The 22,401-nt window shown below is 35.5% G+C and overlaps 1 protein-coding gene and 1 long non-coding RNA gene across 5 annotated transcripts in view; one reads left to right on the top strand and one right to left on the bottom strand.

Annotated features, from left to right (window-relative positions):
- Nucleotides 1–22,401, bottom strand: part of cerk (ceramide kinase) — a 73,241-nt gene that overhangs the window by 22,964 nt on the left and 27,876 nt on the right. The window contains exons 4-6 of one of the 3 annotated variants that reach the window (XM_005168543.6): nt 12,251–12,376; nt 11,461–11,527; nt 6,018–6,163 (exon numbers count right to left, since the gene is read on the bottom strand). In XM_005168543.6, the coding sequence (XP_005168600.2) occupies nt 6,018–6,163; nt 11,461–11,527; nt 12,251–12,376 (339 nt within the window). 3 annotated transcript variants of the gene reach the window in all.
- On the top strand, nt 19,641–20,446 carry LOC141381639 (uncharacterized). Of its 2 annotated transcripts, XR_012402150.1 has the most exons (3): nt 19,641–19,697; nt 19,847–19,895; nt 19,996–20,127. It is a non-coding gene; the product is annotated as an uncharacterized lncRNA (long non-coding RNA). The 2 variants fall into 2 exon arrangements; XR_012402149.1 differs by lacking the exon at nt 19,641–19,697 and having other exon boundaries at nt 19,811–19,895; nt 19,996–20,446.

Genomic DNA, 22,401 nt, shown 5'->3' with positions numbered 1-22,401 from the left:
ATATATATATATATATATATATATATATATATATATATATATATATATATATATATATATATATATATATATAATAAAAAGAAAATGCAATAAAATTAGGCAGAAATGCCACTATTTAAAAATCTGGAATCTGCGGGCTACAAAAAATAAAATAAAATAATAAAATAAAATAAAAATATTTTTTATAAACTAAAAAATAAAATATTTTTTTTTATAAAATAAAACAAGAATACAAATAAAAAAAAAATAAAAATTAGGCAGAGATGCCACTGTTTGAAAATCTGCAATCTAAGGGCTGCAAAAAATAAATAAATAAAAATAATAATAAAAATATTAATAAATAAGCTAAAAATAAAATTATATTTTATAAAATAAAACAAGAATAAAAATAAAATAAAATTAAATAGAATAAAATAAAACAAAATAAGGCAGAGATGCCACTGTCTGAAAATGAGGAATATAGGACTGCAAAAAATAAAATAAAATGAATAAAAAATAAAATAAAATGAATAAAAAATAAAAAAATAATAAATAAATAAATAAATAAATAAATAAATAAATAAATAAATAAATTTACAAAATTTGGCAGAAATGGCACTATTTGAAAATGTGGAATCTAAAAGTTTCAAAAAATAAAGTAAAATAAAATAAAATAAAACAAAACAATATATATTTAATATAATTGCAATTAGTTCAAGACCATGTCCATGAGTTTGTATTACATGGTTTAAAATAGGGTAACACCTTGGCAATAAAATGTTAGCTTCTAAAAAACATTAGTATCAATTAGAATTGTAATTAAGAAACTGTAATTAAATAAAATGAATTATCTGTGATGATTTATTTAAATATTTAAAAGGATGCATAATATAAATAATTAAATAAGAAAAATGACTTATAAAAAAGGTATTGACCTTAAAAGATTTAAACATACATAACCTTGATATAACCATATGCATAAGGGATTAATAACAGAGATATAGATAAAAAAATATCCCCCCCCCCCCCCACACACACACACACACACATTGCAACATGTCCAATAACCTGTCATATTAAGATCTTATCCATCGAAAAAAGAAAATAATAATAATAATAATAAAAAATTATTATTATTATAATTTTTATTATACATTGTTTAAAAGCAAGGTAACGGCTTTGTAGCTTAATTTGTCAGTGGTTTCAGATCCTTCTTATATGCTGAATTAAGTCAGCATATCAAAAATAATCAACAAAAACAGACAAAACTGAAAGAGGGTACAATTTATTTTTTTTTAATACATTTTTTTTTATATATAAAAATGTATTAGTATGATTCTCATGGACCCTTTTTACAAGATGGTATTATGCATTTAACGGTCATCAGTTCTTAAAAATTTTTAATATTTAGATTTTTATTTTAAATGTATGAACATTTATATGCATTAATGAATTTATTGAGTCATCTTTGCAAATTAAATAACAAAAAACAAATTACCGCTTTTACGAGGTGTTTCTAATCTAGCATCTAAGGGGTTGAGAGTAAATTTGATGTTATTCTCTCCTCTGCCAGCCAACATCAGTCTCACACTTTTTTATTCCTTTTTTTAAAAGTCTTGATAAAGGCAGCGTGGAGTATTTCTTTTATTATTTCAGCAAGGATTATTATTTCTCACAAGAATTGTAAAATAAAATATAAATATATTTGTGGTATTCTACTATTCACTGCGCCCTTATTTTACCCAACCATGATGCCTTTCATGATGCGTTATGAGAAACCCGGAAAAGTGAAAAGGGTCCATTGGTCAGTACTTTCTAATGCTTTCATCAATTGCACACTGAAGTCAAAAGAATCTTCTCAAATCTCAGATCAGATGTCATTCGGAAACGAGATAAAGGAGCAGAAGCTGTTCTCTTGGGTCTGTCACTTGTCCTTGTGTGTCTGGACAACGTGAGATAAGGCCGTAAATAGACAGAATTACCCACGCCGATAATGTAACTGATAGCAACATGCACTCTTAAAGGTTTGCCATTGTCAGGTTTATATGGCAAACAGTAATATCAGAAAACACTGTTTGATAAGCCAATGTCATTAAGTCATCAATTGTAAGCAGAGCTCTTGAGAAGGGCACTCTGCAAAGCATGACTAAGGCTGGCTTATTATTAATAATGTTTTTACCCAAATACTGAATGCTTTTCATTCACATTCTTTGGATGGATATATATATATATATATATATATATATATATATATATATATATATATATATATATATATATATATATATATATATATATATATATATATATATATATATATATATATATATATATATATATATATATAATTAATTAATTAAAAACACATAAGGTATACAAACAAACATGAATTATAAGAAAACATACTTTAAACAAGCAAACATAAATAAATAATAAAATAAAATAAATAAATACAAATATTTAAATAAAAATAAATAAATACTGTAAACAAAAACAAAATAAATGAAAAATAAATACTGTAAACAAACAAAATAAAAATAAATAATACTGAATAAAATAAAATAAACAAATATACATGCATGCAAATCAAAAATACATAATGTAAACAAACAAAAATAAAAATAAAATAAAAATAAATACTTTAAACAAACATAAATAATTAAATCAAAATAAATAAATACTGTGAACAAAACAATCCAACATAAATAAACAACAAAAATAAATACTGTAAACAAACAAGCGAGAATAAATAAATAAATAAATAAATAAATAAATAAATCTGCAAACAAACAAACCAACATAATAAATAAATAAATAATTTAATAAATAAATTAATTAATTATTTATAAACATACTAATTTGAAATATTATTTTTAAGTTCATACAATTGTAGGTTTCATATAAATTAAATTCTTTTGTTATTTATTTCTGTCATGGACAAGCCCAATTTTTAGCAATCATCATTTAATTCTTGTGTCACAAGAGCCATCAGAAATATTGTAAAATGTGGATTTACTGTTCAAGAAAGCATAATTAATTGCTTAAATGTTGAAAAATAAGTTTTTGTCTTTGATTAATAGAATAAATTTGTATTTTTACCAATGTAAATTCATTTAAATGACAATCAATTTAAAGCATTTTCACAGAATAAATAATAATGAATTCACAACAACAACTACTACTATAATAAATATTAGTATTATTATTTTTTATCATCATTATTAATATTATTATTGTCATTAATAATCAGATTGTTAAACAACATGTACATCACTAGTAATGATTATGATTATAATGATGATGTACTGTAATTGTTGTTATTATAATACAAGTATTATTATTATTAACATTGATATTATTATTATAACTATTATCATTAGCAAACTATTAAATAATCCATAGTCACCTGATAGTACATCAATATTTCTTTTGAGATTATCAAAACAAGTTATTCCAGCAAATATTACAGTTTATTCAATCAAACCACATTAATTACTTAATTCATTACAAAAAGAAGCTAATTGTTCTGTAAAACCAGAGGTGTCCATCAAGCCACTTTAACAACAAACCACAGACACTGAACACACAGGCATTGTTTTGAATGAATTGCCCCTATAGTCTCCTGAACAGCCTGTAAAAGGATTCACGTACTCCGTTTCCTAAATATGCTCTCCAGACAGGCTTTTGGAAGAGAGCTATATAATCCCAAGCAGTCCTCCTCAAGTATGCAGCTGTGCCCATGAGCAGGTGTAAAACTTACAATGACTTGGAAAAAAAAAAGAAATCTTGAAACGCAAATGCTTGTAATGGAACTGCAAGTGACAGATGCTTCCAGGAACACTGCCAAGGAAGTGATGCGCATGAAAAAGCGATGAAATTCAGGCTGAAGAACTGTCCTGTCTGCATATAGACTCTGAGATTTGTGATTGTAGACAGGTGATTCTCAGTCCTAGGGCATCACCAACACTGCACATTTTTGGATGACTGTTTTAATGTACCCTATTCAGCAAATCATCTTCTTAAAGGAACACTTCACATTTTTGGGGGAAATGGGCTACGTTTTACAACTCCCCTATAGTTAAACAGTTAAATTTATGCAATTATAAATCCAGTCAGATGATCTCTAAGTCTATTGGGAGCACTTTGGCTTAGCTAAGCATAGATCATTGAATCAGATAAGACCATTAGCATCTCTCTTAAAAATAATTTGTTAATTTTCTCATTTAAAGCTTGATTCTTCTGTAGTTACATACTGAACTGACAGAAAATAAAAAGTCACTATTTTCTAGGCCAATGTGGATAGGAACTATACTCTCATTCTGACGTAATAATCAAGAAACTGTTGCCGTACCATGGAGCAGCAACCGCAATGAAAAACAGCTTACTTCCATCTATTTTAGTTTATTCTTGGATATGGGTTAGGATACGCAATGTGGAAATATAAATTTATATCAACTAATTCCAAATGAACAATAATCTACGTATAACTAAAAAGTTATATTCTTTGGTTTTTAATTATATAATTTCATTAACATCCCAGCTAGGAGGGACATTTAACCTTTATCTCTCTGACTACAGGCTAAGCCAGTGATGCAAATGCTTTAAACGACTCTGTCTTTGTCTTCGGGTGTTGCTTTTATGCTACAGAAACCCTATGTTGATTAACTTGTGTGGTCAGTAGCTGGGCCGTTTTATAACACCTATGCCATGCTGACTCCAACACTGAATTTGCATGCTTTGTTTAGCCAAATCCCCTCCTCCTAAGAACACAATATAGCCATGAAATCTTTGTCTTAAATCAGAATAATTCAGACTTGTGTGAGACTTGTGAGAGACTTGTGAAAGAACTTGCAGACTGCGGACCTCTAGTAGGCTCTTGCAGACACATGGACATCTTAAAGACGCTGTATGACTGCAGATTAACCAACACGTCTCAATAAAGGAATTCTGCTTGTTTCGAGTCTCCTGGACTGGGTTTTCTCTTCTCTTTTCACTCATTTTTATTTTTTTACAACAGCAACCAAAGTAAATTCTCAATTGTCTTTCATAAGTTTCACACAATAGTTATAATGACAGATTTTAGCTGATTTTAAGGCATCACATAATATCACTGTATCTGCTGTAGCCATGTCATTTTCTGTCAGTCTTAGTACATGAAGTACCAACAAAAAAATCAATCTTTAAGTAGGAAAATAATCAAATTCTTGAGTGAGATGCTAATGGTCTAATCCAGTTCAATGCTCTATTCTACTCTAAGTTAAAATTGTTTCCGATGCAGAAAAGTCAAGTTTTAAACTGAAAAATAAATAAATAAATAAATAAATAAATAAATAAGTAAAAAAATTATAAAATAAATAAATAAATAAAATCATCAAATCTCTGGCCATTTTGGAGTGAGATGGTAATAGTCTAATCTGATTTAATGATCTATGCTAAGCTAAGCTAAGCTAAGCAAAAATTGTTTCCGATACAGAAAAGTCAAGCTTTAAACTGGGAAAAAAAAAAAAAAAATCCTCAAATCTCTTTAGGTCATTCTTAAGTGAAATGCTAATGGTCTAATCTGATTCAACGCTTAATGCTAAGCTAAGCTAAAATTGCAATACAGAAAAGTTAAGCTTTATATTGAAAAAAAATAAATAAATCATCAAATCTCTTTGGTCATTATTGAGTGAGATGCTGATGAACTAATCCAATTCAATTATCTTTGCTAAGCTAAGCTGAAATTGCTCCCGATACAGAAGTAAAAGCTTTAAAATGGGAAAATTACTGATTCTCTTAAGTAATTCTTGACTGAGATGCTAATGGTCTAATACGATTAACTGATTTATGCTAAGCTAAGCTAAAATTGCTCCTAATAGACATGGAAATCTTCTGAATACATAAAAAAAAAGGTAAAACTCAACTGTTACACTTTAGGGGAGTTGTAAATAAAGCCTTTTTTTCTTTAAAAGTTGAATGTTCCTTTAATAGAGTACTCAAGAATTAATTTGTCAACAAAGAAATGTGTATCAAATGCTACTTGTTTGCTCGAGACCCACCTGCAGGAATAATGCCGATGCGAAGTCCACAAGGAATAAGAGTCTCTTCTGTTGAGTTCTCGTCTACACCGGCGTCTTGTTGCGTTCGGGAGACAAGGCCATGCATAATCTCGCTGAACATGCCATCTCCTCCAACACACACCACACTGCAAGCAAAGACACGATTACACAGCATGTTTATAAAAAAAAAAAAAAAAAAACATTTTCTGCTGTGAAATGAAAATGCATGTTGCCAAATACATTTCATTTAGCCATAATTAAGCCACCCTGGACCACAAAACCAGCACAAAGACCAATTTTTGGATATTGAGATTATATATACATTGTCTTAAAACTTCATAAAGAAGCTTTCTAAATTGTCCATAGTGAATGAATGTGTGTGTGAATCTGTGTGTGGATGTTTCCCAGAGATGGGTTGCGGCTAGAAAGGCATCCGCTGCGTAACTTGCTGGATAAATTGGCGGTTCATTCCGCTGTGGCGACCCCGATTAATAAAGGGACTAAGCAGACAAGAAAATGAATGAATGAATGAATGAATGAATGAATGAATGAATGAATGAATGAATGCATTTTTGGCTATTCCTACACTGTAAAAAAAATAAATAAATAAAATAAAATCACATGCTTCTCTTAAATTTTTAAGTTGAATCTTTAACAGTTATTTTCGTTATCAGTCACTAACTTTATCAGTCATTTTAATTAAATTACAGTAAAGCGGATAAAAGCAGACTGTATAAATTTAGGTTGAATATTATTAACTTGAGTTGAATATTATTATTAAATTACAATTATCATAAATATATGTTGTCATGACAATCAAAATGATAATTTTTCAGTGCACAAAAATATCTATGCAACATAAGACCACATATATTGTACATCACACATACATCTGAAACCAAACTAAATTTTTGCCAGACTTCTTTAGTTTATTAAATAAAATGAAATGCTCTAAAATGCACAGCAGAGATCAAAATCTGAGAGAATAGCCTAGTTTCCTAAATCTTGAGGTCATTTCTTGTTTAAAAAGGTAAAAAGTATAAAATAATATTTTATTTACTAATATTTTATGAGTTACATATTGAGCATTTTATAAAAAAAACCCAAAGAAAATAAAAACTACATGTAAACAATATATTTAAAATTATAAAACACTGATCAAAATGATGCTAGCCTAGCAGGTACAGGATGTCAACTTGACGTCAGATTGATAATATCATGTGAACGTCACATTTTGTTTGGAAATAAAAACCGGGTTTATGTCAGAACCCAACGTCAGCCAAATATCAATATCCAGTGATGTTATAGCTTGACTTTGTATACGTTACCACTATGACGCCTATCAGATTTTGGTTGCCATACCTGCAAATAAACATTAGTATTTGATGTCAATATGACGTTGATTTGATGTTGGCTTGATGTTGGATTGTGGTCGTTTTCCAGCACAACGTCATTTGACGTCATTATTGGTCGTAAAAATAGCGTTATCCTAAGACACTGGGTTGAGATTGAATTTTGTTCGTCTAACGTCATGACCTAAATCTAACCTAATGCTAATGTTTTATGACATTGTGTGCCTGATGAGAATCAGGTGGTAAGTTCAGACAGTTTTCATAGCATTTTTGTGAATGTGCATAAAGACTTTGGCACCTAAAAAACCACCATCAAAGCAATAGGTGTAATACAGACAACTATGTTATCACCTCTTATATTGGCCAGGAAATTGGTTTCTTAATAAGCCCCAAAACCAAGTAATGTTCATTGCAGAGCCAAATGGGTGAAAGATGCAGCAAGATCGGCATTGCTAGACCAATTGTAAACTCAGCCCCCCTAAAAATCCCCCCTAGCCTTTAACTATAACTTAGCCCCCCTAACCTCTCAACACTAGAATCGCCCATGGCTGGATGTCAACAACATCCATTTATTGGCTCTACAGCGAATAACCTACTATAACTCTCACAAGTATTACAGCAACTGTTCACCTCATTGAAAATCTATTCCAAGCTTTTTGTTAGCAGAACAAATTGTTCATAAGCTAGTGGCAATAATCTATATCTTTATACCGTTCACTCCAAACTGTCATGTGCATTATGAAAATATTGCTCAGGTAGGATAAAGAGTAATTAAAAGAGCTTGTGATTTGGGCAAGTGATTTTAGTTTTGACAGTAATTGGCTGATCGTCAACTTTTTTTCATGCAGATTCAACATGATCGATGTGCAAAAAACTAAATGGACGGCAAAGTCCAACTTGTGCCGACAGTGCAGAATACACAGTAAAATGGACTGACAGACAATCAAAGATAGCTCAACTTGGTATGCTGTGGACTTTAAGCATTAGTGATAGTAGAAAGATGAGCCTTGTGATAATAACATATGTGGTTCCTGTATCATAACTTTGGAACCAATAGAAGATCTTGGAAAATTCAATTCACCTTTATTTCTTTAAATATCCAAACATTTTTATTTTTTTGGTTGGGCGATTTAAGTCCAGCTAACAAATCTAACTTTCAAACCCCCAGGATAATTAGTTAAATCGGTTTTGTTGGACATGGACAAGTCTAGATTAAAAACAGGCAGTTCAAAATCAACAGCATTCGTGTTTCCTCAATGTTATGTACTTCTGGAAATATAACATAAAACAAAATTTTATCACCTGCTCCTGGGTAAACATAATAAAAAAAAAAAAAAAAAACTAATTCCCCAACATGTTCCCAATACTTGTTTCCCCAACTGAAACAAGTCGTAATCCCTATTTAACTTGCATGTCTCTTGATTATTCAGTCTTTTCTACTGAATCTTCTTGAGGCATCTCAAACCAATATATATTGTAGTACAGCATAGCATCACTACGCATGGTATCGCATAGACGTAAAGGCAACAACCGAAAACAAACATTCCGTCTTAAGAAGGCGTTGTTTGAAAAAGTCTTGGCAGCCTCACGTGAATCAAAAGCATAACTTTCCTCGTCGAATTTCACCCAAGTAGAATACAGAATTTGAAACTCCAATCCTTTCTAATATAGAGACAGTTTGACTTCTTTAAAATCAGCACATTTCTTCGCAAAAGCTGCGCTCATTTACCATTATGTCACCTGGCCCAGTTAAGTGCCTTTTCCTTTTCTTGAAAAGGGTGGAAGCAAACAATGAATGGTCTAGGAGATTGCCCTGGTCCAGGCTCGGGGCAGAGCGCACGGTGCACATGCTCAAGTTCAGAAGGGTTGTCAAACACATTGTGTCTTCAAGCAGCCCAGAAATCATCCTCACTGCTTCCTCCTTCATCATACGCAGGTTAGACCTTCTTGATCTGTTCTCTTTGGACAAAAAGAGATGAATTTTGTGCCTTCAAAGATTTAATAAAGTACTTCAGTATATGAGAGTCAGTGTTGGAACGAGCTTACTGTCTCTGGCTGTTTCAGGTGTATCTTTGCTGCTAGTGGTATTGTTCGCCGCCATAACAGCTAACTTTCCGGCTAGGGTTCCGTTGCTGGTGCAGTAAACTGTTTCAGTTTCTCATTTCTCTTATTAAACTATATATAGGTATATTTAACTTGTGAAGTAATTGGATTGAAAAAGAAAACACTTTTTATATTTAAGGGTAGATTCATCTTTGCTACTCTTTCTTACATCGCCGAACCTGAAGTCCCAAATTCACCTTTATTTCTATAGCGCTTTTTACAATTTAGATTATGTCATAGCAGCTTAACAAATATAAAGTTCTAGAAAATTCTAGAAAATCCTAACATTGGCCTGATAGCATTGAAAGCCTACGTCCTATACTGCAAATCCCTCTCCATAGTCACACATCCTGAGCGCATGAATGTGCACTAGAAAACATCACTACATTACATTACGTAACATTCACTTAACTTTATAGTAAAGTTAGTAAATACCAGGGCTGGACTGGGGCAAAAAAATAAAAAATAAAAAAAATAAATAAATCAGCTCTGGCATTTTAGGCCAGAAACATTAAACAATGGTATGTAGTCAATCAAATGAACCTAAACGATTAAAAAATGCAACAAATATTTGTTTGGGGCCGAACTGCAAAACTAAATGTAAAAAAAAAATAATAATAAAATTGTTTTGCTTCAGTTGCACACTAGTTTTAGCATGTATAAATACAATTATAACCATATTGTAGAAATATTATTGTAACTATATAGGCCTACATCATGCTGCCGATCAAAATCAAAATGGCATGATATCACAGGTGATTGCCTTCTGACTGAGTGCACCTTAAAATACATGAATGACACTCTTCAGAGCGTGAGAGGAATACAGTTCTTTAGGATCTATATCATTTGAAAAATAAAGACTTGCAGGTTAAGGAAACAGCATGGGAGGAAGTTGCTGAGGGCCTTGGTGCAGATGAAAAGTAAAAATAAATAGTTATATAGACAGATAGGTAACTAGATAGAATAGACACGGATAGATTTATCTGTGCAACAGCTGCCGAATCGCTGCGCGCTGCAGACGCAAAAAGCAAACATCTGCGCGCTGCTTCTGCTCTCCATGCACAAGTGTGAAATAGGCATTGCTCTCAAATATTTTTACACACCTACATTGCACACTCACATAGAGCCCAAAATGTGAGGTTTTGATTGGGTCAGCCCAATTTCAATAAGGAAAAGAACCAATGGACTGCAGATTATGTCACATGGACCAAAAAAACAAAACAAAAAAAACAGCATTGTCAATTTTTTAGGCAGAAAAAAAAAAAAAAAACAGAAAGGCTGCTAAGTGTTTATGGGCTGATCAAATCATAAGATGGTGATCAGCCTGGCCCAAAAAATTCGTTGTTCCAACGGGAAACTGCCCGGTCTGCCAGATGACATGCCTGGTAATTACAATATCACACTTGAAAAAAATTTACAAAGTTAGGTAGGTTGTTGACATTTGCCTATCGTTCTAATAATAATTTAATCTTTTCTGGGTGAACAGGGTACGCAGATGTATGCAAATACTAATTTCAACAGGCAGACAGGACAGCCTATCATAATGTTCGGACTTTATGATAGGCTTGTTTTAACTTTAACTTTTTTTGGTCCTACACCTTCCACTGAATATTAAAATACAAATACATGTGAAGAACTTCATTTAATGATAACAAATCATCCACATTAATAAAACAAAAATCATTTCTGAGGACAATCACCTAAATCCCTTAAACCTCCTTTCTGAAATACAGAAAAAAGATACAAAAGTAAACAGAGATATGTGAATTTAGCGCCAGCTTTAAAGATGCATTGATGTTGTCATTGTTAAAAGCCACTTTCAATCGTCATTTCCTTAAATGCCAGGAACAGTCACCTGTTATTCCAGCAGACAGAATCAATGCGCAAATGTTAATCTGAGCTTTGCTGCGGAAGATGCAATCTTAGCTGTGCAAATTAAGAGTTGCAGCACAGTGACCGTGATATCCCACAGCAGGACATCCACTTACCCATCATACTTCTTCAGATCAGCCTCTGCCTTCAAGTGGTCTCTGGCATGATTTGCATGCTCTGTAACTATAGAAACAAAAAGGGAAAAGCCATTGTTACCAGGTTGATGATAGAGAGGGGGGAGAAACATCATTATGTTCATCTGGCAGTTAAATTGCATTTTTCTGCTAGCTTGATGGAGACCATCAATCAGCTGCATCAGATGATGAAGCTGAACTCATGGTGAAAAACAATCCCCGGTACATTTCATTACCGGTTCTTTACCATCAGCGATGATGTAAAAGCGTAACTCGGAGGGATGCGCTGAAAATGAATGGGGCCTAGGACCGAGCCCTGTGGATCACGCTGATGATATATGCCAAAGGTGATGTATGGAGCTTATTAAACCGTCGGCAGAACATCTTGTTTGGCTCCTCTAATGATTTGGTTTGAATGGTATTTGTCCAGCAAGACATGTACTTTACCATTTACGAAATGTTCGCGTGGTCGTAAAAAAGAACTCCCTCAAGCAACTGCTGAGCCAGCCTGTAAGCCTCAGCCAATTTTCACACAAAGCCAGGGTCTTCCTCGCTCAAACTTAATAAATAATGGATGTCTTTGCATTCCTATGTTTATCGACTATCACAGTTTACATTATGGCCAGCTCAGATGATAGATGGCGCTGTAAATAAAATCATATTCATGGGACAGGTTGGCAGGTGGGGCCTTTTGCCAACCAAGATCTATTCGCCAAGCATAAAAGCTCATTTTTTATTTAAATGTTAATGCAGGCAGCTGACGGGCACTCACCAATCACGTCGGTGGAAATGGAAGCCCGGGAAAAGATGGGGGCCACTTTGTGGTCGTAAATCTGCTTGCCGCGTTGTTTTCCTCCGTAGGGGTTGATGTACACCAGCAAGCTCTTCGGTCGATTGGCTGCGGAATGGGAGGCGGGCAGAGCATTAAAAGTGAGTTGTTGTTCGACAACAGTCTTTCTAGGCTGTCAAATCTACTTCATTAAGTTGCTTTTGACAAACTTCATATGATTCAGCAATATAGAGAAGCACAAAACTATGTGCTGTTGCAGTCCCTACAAAGCATTTTATAGAATTGGCATTTCACCTTAACGTTTAATATCATTTTCCCTAACACTAAATCCACTTTAAAATATTCTGGATGTTTATTTAATATGAAGTAATGGTAGGCTAAGCTAAAAATTAGCCTACCCCTGCATAAAATAGGCTCTGTGGCTTTAAACAGTTGATGCTTGAAAATGTATTCATTTATTTTTTTCATATTTTGGATTCGAAATGTAACTGCCTAAAGAAAAAAAGGTAAATATAGACTAAAAATAAATAAACAATATCTCTTAAGAAAGGGATCTTTAAGAATTTCAATATCCATTACAATTCAGAGAGTCACTATTTAATTTCAAAACAATTCTTTAGCTAATTTATTTCCCATTTCTAAACCGATTTAGGATTTCTATGCTTATGTTTAAGAACGGAATCTACACTACCTGACAAAAGTCTTGTCGCCTATCCAAGTTTTAGGAACAACAAATAATAACTTAGTAAGGTCTGACTTTGCTTACACAAAAGTTTTGTCACTGAACAGAAACATTGTACAGGATAGAATATAAAGTCATGGTGCAGTGGAAAAAAGATTTAATATTGTGCATGACTCCTATGAGCTTGGAGGACTGCATCCATACATCTCTGCAACGACTCAAATAACTTATTAATAGTTGGAATGGAATGGCAAAGAAAACTTTCTTGCAGAGTTTATCAAGATTCTTTGGATTCATCTTCAATGCTCAATAATGTTCATGTCTGGTGACTGGGCTGGCCAATCCTAGAGCACCTTGACCTTCTTTGCTTTTAGGAACTTTGATGTGGAGGTAAGTAATGGGCAGCAAAAATGTCTCGATATCTCAGACTGTTAATATTGTCATACTAAAATGTAACCCCAAACCATTATTTTTCCTTCACTAAACTTGACTGATTTCTGTAGGAGTCTTCGGTCATTGTGGGTACCAATATTTCTTCTGCAGTATTTATGGTGATTGGGATACAGTTTAATAGATGATTCATCTGAAAAAAAAGTACTTTCTGCCACTTTTCCAAATGATCAACCAGAAGTCAAGTTAATATTTGTTGCTCTTACAAATGCTTCATAAGTTTCTCTAACTTTCAATTTCATTCACAGACTATTAAGGTTATGCTTCTAGGTGCTGCATGATTGGTATACAGTAGTCAACATCTGAAGTATTATCACCTTTCATCAAAGCCATTCTGAAACTATTGAACAACACCCATTCTTGCTTTTGATTCACTTTTTTGAATCACTCTAAGGCCCCGTTTACACTGGTGCGTTTTAGTTTTAAAACGGCGTTTTAGAATGAAAACGATCCGCGTCCACACTCGCGTTTTACCCAGCGTTTCTGAACTGCTCTCCGTCCACACCAAAACGCTGAAAACGCACATCACGTGACCACACACACACACTTTGGCAATCGCTGGAGCCCATCTACCCAGATGAGAGCTCTGCTAGTCGGACTTCTCATCAAGCATCTCCCGCTGGATCTAATCTCACTATATTTATTAAACGTGATATTTCATTCATCTTGTTGTCTTTATCTAACGACATTGTAACGGTGGTCACACACACAAAAAAAAATAATAATAATTAATAACTCTTAGGTTAGATTCGAACCCGGGTCTCCCGCATGGCAGGCGAGATTTCTACCACTGAACCACGGAAGGCGCTGTTGAGGCGGTGCGTCTGGTAATATCTCCCTCTAACGCAGTCACCCTCGAGCAAAAAAAATAAATAAATTATAATATATATAACATACATATATTAACAAATTTTATACATGATTTCGGGTGCCAGACAAGTTTTAAACCTTGCCACAAATAAATCTAACTATAATGAATTACCCAGGATAGCGAAAACAAAACTTATACAAGACCCTCCGTTACATACAGTAACATAGAACCATACGAAATAAGAACAAGAAAATCGAATTCCACTTAGAAAGATTTAATGAATTAATTTAAATGGCAAATACAACTACAAGTAACAACAATACCAAAAATAAATATTTATATAGTCAAAATCCTACAATCATTTTAAGTAACCCAAAACAAGATTCCTCTCAAAAAACAACAACAAATACACCAAGAAATAAATAAACAAAACTTTTCAAATTTCTCAAATAACTAATTAAATGAAAATAAAGGGAGGTTGGGTGGAGAATGTATGTATGTAAGTGTATGAGTGAAACTGACCCAAGAGGCTTGCAGTGGTGACGTCAGGAGGTTACACGTAAGCAGTTCACTGGCTGGCAGGTGACTTGGCAGACCGGACAGAAATGATGAACAGGCAGCCGTTTTCGGAGGTGTCCTAACACATCGCACCGGTAATTTTTCAACACGAAGGTAACGTAAGACTGACACTCGTCAGCAATTACCAGGAAACTTGGTGTTACGGTGGCTATAAAGGACAAGTCAGTGAAAACTTGAGCATCGCCGCATCTCTTCCTCAGCTTCCTCAGACCCAGGCAGAGCCACACCCGCAACGCAACTTGGTGACGCAAACACCACTCCCACACTGGAGGTCAGAACTCTCTCTCTCAGAAGAAAGAAAAAAACCCTTTTATATAATTTCCCATCATTGTAATTGGTTGTAGCATCCAATGGGGTTGAACTCATTATAAAAGGCAGTGACAAAGGAAGTAAACACAAAATAGGGGCAGTACAGAAAGTTTCTGTATTGTCACATTCTCCCCCCCTTGACAAAACAACCCATGGTTGTTAAAAGAAATACAATCAAAATCCAAAAAATTCCTCCTCTTCAGAGGTTTCTTCAAACAATTCCCGAAGTCGTTTTTTTTCTTGGACTTCCAACTCCTCAGCTGTTGGGAAACATTCTTTAAGATTACACACATGTACTGTGCGCACATCTTCTCCAGTTTCCTCCAAGGCTATACGATAATTTAAAGGTCCCAGTTGTTTTAAAACTCGGTAAGGTCCTTTCCATTTTGGTGCCAGCTTGGCACTGAACTTGTGCTGTGCACTGGACTGTGGGAAATTGCGCAACCATACTCTGTCTTTATTTTTGAAACCAGCCTCTCTTCTCATTTTGTTGTAGTTTCGGAGTTGGCGTTGTTGTGCCCTTCGGCAATTCTCTTGAACTTGTGACTTCAGTTGTTGTATGTGACAGACTACATCATAAGAGGTATTATCGGGGATAAGATTCTGACCATGAAGTATTTTATCCATTGGTCCATGCAGTTTCCTTCCAATCTGCAGTTCTGCTGGAGTTACTCCCGTGGTTTCCTGGATGGCAGTATTCATTGCGAATCTCATCTCAGGTAAGAACTGATCCCATTTGCTGTGGTTGTCATCCACATATGACGCAATCATACTTTTGACAGTTCTATTCACCCGTTCTGTCATATTGGTCTGAGGGTGATAAGCCGTTGTTAGCTTCTGTGTAACTCCCCACTTTTCACATACATTCTTAAACACAGATGAGATGAACTGTGTTCCTCGATCAGAGAGAATGAAGTCTGGAACCCCCCAACGGGTTAAGATTTCTCTTCTAAAAATCACAGCAACACTCTGAGCATTTGCCTGACGCATGGGAAAGAACTCAACCCATTTAGAGTAATAGTCAACAAACACCAACAAATACTCGTTTTGCTGTGTACTCCGAGGTAGGGGTCCCATAATATCAACTCCAAGCATTTGATTAGGTCGAGAGGTGATGGTTGATTGAAGTTTTCCTGCTGGTTTCTGATTATCATACTTGATCGTTTGACACTTCACACATTCTTTAACGTGTCTCTTCACATCAGTCCATAAGCCTGGCCAAAAAGCAACTGCTTGGATTCGTTTATAAGTTTTGTATATTCCATGATGGCCACTTAGCGGGTGTGAATGATAGTGATGAAGTAGTGTCGGCCGAAGACGGTTTGGAACATACACACGATAATGTACTTGGTCATTCTTCAGGTAAGTTTTATGGTACAGCTTGTCCTCTATCACTTCATATTGTTCCAATTGATTTGGTTCTTCTGCTACAGCCTGTAGTAGTTTTGTTGTTTCTTCATCTGAATGTTGTTCCTCCCATAGGACAACATCAGAAACTGGAAGCTCTGTGTGCTGGTCTGTTTGCTGCTTCGTGTAAACTGCTGTAACAGGAGAAATTGTAGTGAGAGGTGATCTGGACAAAGCATCAGGAGCTACATTTAACTTCCCTTTTCGGTATTCAATGATGAAGTTGAATTTCTGCAGTCTCAAGACCCATCGAATAAGGCGGCTGTTAGTTTTTGTGGATCCCATCACCCACTGAAGAGCAGAATGGTCCGTTACTACTGTGAAGAGCTTGTACTCTAGGTAATGTTGCCACTTCTCCAATGCCCAAACAACAGCTAAACATTCTTTTTCTGTTGCAGTGTAATTTATCTCAGCCCCAGTTAAGGTGCGACTGGCATAGGCAATGACCTCTTCACTACCTAGATCCTTTCTTTGAGTGAGAATAGCACCCAGTCCTGTATCGCTGGCATCAGTGTATACAATGAAAGGTATTTTGAGGTCAGGGTGGCCAAGAATGGGAGGTGAGGTAAGGCATGATCTTAACTGGTCAAATGATTGTTGACACTGTGCTGTCCATTTAAACACCTGTCCTTTTTTCTTCAGGGCATTGAGGGGCTCAGCAATTTTTGAAAAGTTTTGCACAAACCGGTGGTACCAGCCGGCTAGTCCCAGGAATCGCTGAACTTCCTTCAGATTGTTGGGTGTAGGAAAAGAGAGAATGGCCTCAACTTTGCTCGGATCTGCCGTGATACCTTTAGCATTTACCACATGCCCTAGAAACGTGATCTCTGGTAGGAAAAACTTGCATTTTTCCAGGTTGATGGTCAGTCCAGCAGCTTCTAGCCTGTGGAGGATGGTTTGCAGATCACAGAAGTGTTGGGTCACTGAGGGAGAATACACAATTATGTCATCAATGTAGACAAGGCATATCTTTCGTCTTAGTTCCCCTAGTACGGTCTCCATTAACCTCTGGAATGTAGCAGGTGCATTTTTTAATCCAAAAGGCATAACATTAAATTGATATAGCCCATCAGACACAATAAAAGCAGTCTTTGCTTTGCTGTCAGGATCCATCATCACTTGCCAATACCCACTGTTTAAATCGATGGTAGAAAAAAATTGTTGATCCAGAGAGAGATTCTAGTATCTCTGTGATGTTTGGAAGAGGGTAAGCATCATTTTCCGTTATTGCATTTACTTTGCGGTAGTCCACACAGAATCTTAACTTGCCATTTTTCTTAGGAACCAACACCACCGGTGAAGCCCAAGAAGAATGTGATGGTTCTACAATACCGTCTCTCAACATTTGTTCCAATTGCTCCTCCATCACCTGTTGTTTTACAGGAGACAAACGATATGGCTTTTGTTTGATAGGTACCTGACTGGTGGTGTAGATACGGTGTTGAAGTAACTTGGTTTTCCCAGTTCTTTGAGTACATACCCTGGGGTTATTCTGCAGGATCTGTAGTAACTGTTGCTTTTCTTCTTTGGGAAGCTGTGCTTCACTTACAGCATTCCAGATCTGTGTTGCATCATCGACATGATCAGTTTGTAGCATACCCAATGAGGTTTGAGGTGGAGGGACAGCACTTAACAAGGTGAGATTGAGTTTGTTCTTTCTGAGCGTCTTTTTTTCTGTCATGGGTGTCATTTTAACTAGAGGTTCACTTGCATATCCAGGTTGAAATGGGTGTTCTTCAGTAGGATCAGACGTAAAAGAATACTTGTGTTCACTAACATGAATTTTCAGACCACTAAAGAATATGAAGTCCAAACCCAAGATGATGGCATATGCAAGAGCTTGAGATGGGAGGACAACAGCAGGTACTACAAAGGATTTACCATGTATTTGAATAGTGATGTTTAACCATCCTAAGGGTATCTCCGCTTTTCCATTAGCCAAGTAAAGAGGTCCACTCGACCAGTTTTGTAGCTGGGCAGAGGTATCAAAATTCTGCATTAGACTTTCATGTATTAGCGTGTAGCTTGCTCCAGTGTCCAGTATGGCTTTTCCAAACCATGATCCAATACTAATTGGGACAACTAATTGTTGTGGAATGGCCAGAGATGACATAGTTGTAGATGGAAGGAAAACATTTGGAACTTCTTTTGTTGATTGGGGTGTTTCTGAGGCTGCTACAATGATGTTCGTAGGTCGACCTCCTGACTTTGCAGCATGAAAACTCTTTCCATGGTTTGGGTGATGTTGCGTGGAAGATTGCTGGGAAGGTGGAGTTAAATACATTGGGCAATTTCCTGGTGGATGTGGACCACTGCACCTCCAACACTGAATAGGCTGTTTCTCAACAGGTCGATTGGAGAAAGATTTTTGTGAACTTGCTTGTTTGTGAGCCATTCGACTTTCATACCGTCTTTGTTCTTCATAGTCTCGTTCCAATAGATATCCCAATTTAACTAGATCCTCCACGGTGTTCACTCTACTGCGCAGTTGGCTGGCAAGGTATGGTTTGATATTTTTTAGGATCATTTTTACAATTTCAGTCTCTGTTAGAGTGGATTTCCACCTTTTACAAAGTGCTCGATAAGTAAATGCAAAATCTCGAATTGACTCTCTGTCTCCTTGAACTCTAGTACGAACACGCTCAGCAAGCTCATCTTCGTAGTCTTCAGACAGGAATGCAGAAAGAAATGCAGACTCAAATTCCTTCCAAGTCGCAATATTGGAGCGACTCACTTCCCACCAGTCCCGAGCTGTGCCATATAAGACAGTGCGAAAGGTAGCCAAAAGATCTGCATCTGTCAAAGGATGAGGTGCCAGGAAATCTTGACATTTTGTTAGGTACAATAAAGGGTCAGTATCATCTGTATGTCGTCCAAAGGTGGGAAAAGTTAATTTAAGGTGATCACTTTTGACCATGGTATTTGGTAAAGTTGAAACAGTCTCAGTGGAGAGTGTACTTGTAACTGGAGCAGCTTTTGTTTCTGTTTGAGGTTCAACATCTTTCACATTGTGCACTTGTAAATCCTTTTTCAACTGTGTAACACAGGTCTGACATTTACTAATTTTTTCTTCACATTGCTGAAGATTTGTAGTAAGCTGATCCAAACTTCCCTGGAGGGTTTGCTGGATTGATTTTAGATCATGGTGGACATCTCTCCGGAGTTTTTCCACTTTGTCAACAACTGCTGAGGTAAGGGTTGATTCAAATTTCTGAAACTCAGTTGCAAGCATCAATTGTACAGCTTTGACCAACTGGTCAGCATCTGCAGCCTCTTGTTGCTTAGCTCCAGTGAGTATGGTGACAATCTCTTGCTTATTGGACTCTATTTTGGCTGTAAGGGTGGTGATTTGATTCACATGCTGGGATGATGAAGTTTTCAGCTTTTGAGTAAGTTCATGCAAACATTTCTCTTGTTTTTTCATTGTTACCATCAGATTGTCCAAATTACCTTGCACATAAGAACTGACCTGCTGAATTTCTCTCCTAGGGGTTGGAAGGTTCCCAGGCAGATCATGCTGTTCCATTGTAGAAGGTGATGAAACATCTGCAGACGTGCACAGTTGCATGCTAACATGTTCCTGGGACAAAGAAAGAGGTTGCATTAGAATATGGCCTCCCAGAGCAGTAGGAAGTGTCTGTACTGGAGTTGCATGGCTTGGGAAACTATGGACCGGTGAAATATTATGCATAATTTGGTCATGAGGTGGAAGTCCAGAAAGTGTTTGAGTTTGCACTGGAGGTGACCACACTGGCGTGGAAATTGTTGGGGCATCAGGTGCATCAATATCAACATATGTTGACGTTGAATGGGAAAAGAACTGGGCCATGACTTGTGTTGGTTGTGGGTGTGATTAGGATTTGTGTGTGTTTGGGACAGCAGGAAAAAAATAAATAAATAAATAAAAAACCCAATAAAACAAAAAATACTCACAAAGAAACTGTTCTCTGCAATCAATTACATCATGTCCATACTATCAATGTAAGTGAAACCTTTCAAATGCATGTACAAAAATACCAGACAGATGACGATCACATTTTCTAGTTCAAGTTCCCACACACTTTGATACAAAAAATAAATTCAGCTTACACAGGTTGCTCAAGCAAATTTTCACAATAAACTCAAATCATTATACCAAAAACCACATACATGTGAAGTTTTTTTTTTTTTTTTACACAATTTCTGTTATTTGATGATTTTTGTCAATAGTTCTCACATTCAGCAAGAAAAAAACAATTTTAAACTATTAAACATTCACAAACAAAACCCTGTCCAGTAATTCAGGTCAGTCAGTCAGTCAAAGAAATTTTCAGTTATTCAAGTCAATCAATGAAAGTTTCAATTATTCAAGTCCCTTAAAGTGTTCATGTCCCTTAAAGTGTTCATGTCCCTGTTCGGGTGCCATTTCTGTAACGGTGGTCACACACACAAAAAAAAATAATAATAATTAATAACTCTTAGGTTAGATTCGAACCCGGGTCTCCCGCATGGCAGGCGAGATTTCTACCACTGAACCACGGAAGGCGCTGTTGAGGCGGTGCGTCTGGTAATATCTCCCTCTAACGCAGTCACCCTCGAGCAAAAAAAATAAATAAATTATAATATATATAACATACATATATTAACAAATTTTATACATGATTTCGGGTGCCAGACAAGTTTTAAACCTTGCCACAAATAAATCTAACTATAATGAATTACCCAGGATAGCGAAAACAAAACTTATACAAGACCCTCCGTTACATACAGTAACATAGAACCATACGAAATAAGAACAAGAAAATCGAATTCCACTTAGAAAGATTTAATGAATTAATTTAAATGGCAAATACAACTACAAGTAACAACAATACCAAAAATAAATATTTATATAGTCAAAATCCTACAATCATTTTAAGTAACCCAAAACAAGATTCCTCTCAAAAAACAACAACAAATACACCAAGAAATAAATAAACAAAACTTTTCAAATTTCTCAAATAACTAATTAAATGAAAATAAAGGGAGGTTGGGTGGAGAATGTATGTATGTAAGTGTATGAGTGAAACTGACCCAAGAGGCTTGCAGTGGTGACGTCAGGAGGTTACACGTAAGCAGTTCACTGGCTGGCAGGTGACTTGGCAGACCGGACAGAAATGATGAACAGGCAGCCGTTTTCGGAGGTGTCCTAACACATCGCACCGGTAATTTTTCAACACGAAGGTAACGTAAGACTGACACTCGTCAGCAATTACCAGGAAACTTGGTGTTACGGTGGCTATAAAGGACAAGTCAGTGAAAACTTGAGCATCGCCGCATCTCTTCCTCAGCTTCCTCAGACCCAGGCAGAGCCACACCCGCAACGCAACTTGGTGACGCAAACACCACTCCCACACTGGAGGTCAGAACTCTCTCTCTCAGAAGAAAGAAAAAAACCCTTTTATATAATTTCCCATCATTGTAATTGGTTGTAGCATCCAATGGGGTTGAACTCATTATAAAAGGCAGTGACAAAGGAAGTAAACACAAAATAGGGGCAGTACAGAAAGTTTCTGTATTGTCACAACATATTCCCTGACTTTGGTCATTGGAATCTATTACTTGTTCTCAGGTAACGTGTTTTGGCTGAGCGCAAAGATAAGTTAATGATTAATGTAAGCACGTAGCCTACATTCTGTATATTGACTGATCGCTTGCCTTTATTTCCTATAATGTATAAACTTATTGTATGTTATACTTTTATAATGGCCATTATCGATTATTAAAACTGATATTCAGCAAAAGAGAGGCTGTGTTTCGTATTTTCACTGAAATTGAAAGGAGGCAGTTGTTATCGGCTCCGTTTTGTTATAAATATGCACACAGTGAAGATGACGCTCATGCAGCACGACGCCTCAACATTTCTGCTGTCTGTTT

The sequence above is a fragment of the Danio rerio genome, chromosome 4, assembly GCF_049306965.1.
Source record: "Danio rerio strain Tuebingen ecotype United States chromosome 4, GRCz12tu, whole genome shotgun sequence".
Lineage (NCBI taxonomy): Eukaryota > Metazoa > Chordata > Actinopteri > Cypriniformes > Danionidae > Danio > Danio rerio.
This window is presented reverse-complemented; position numbering and strand designations above follow the sequence as displayed.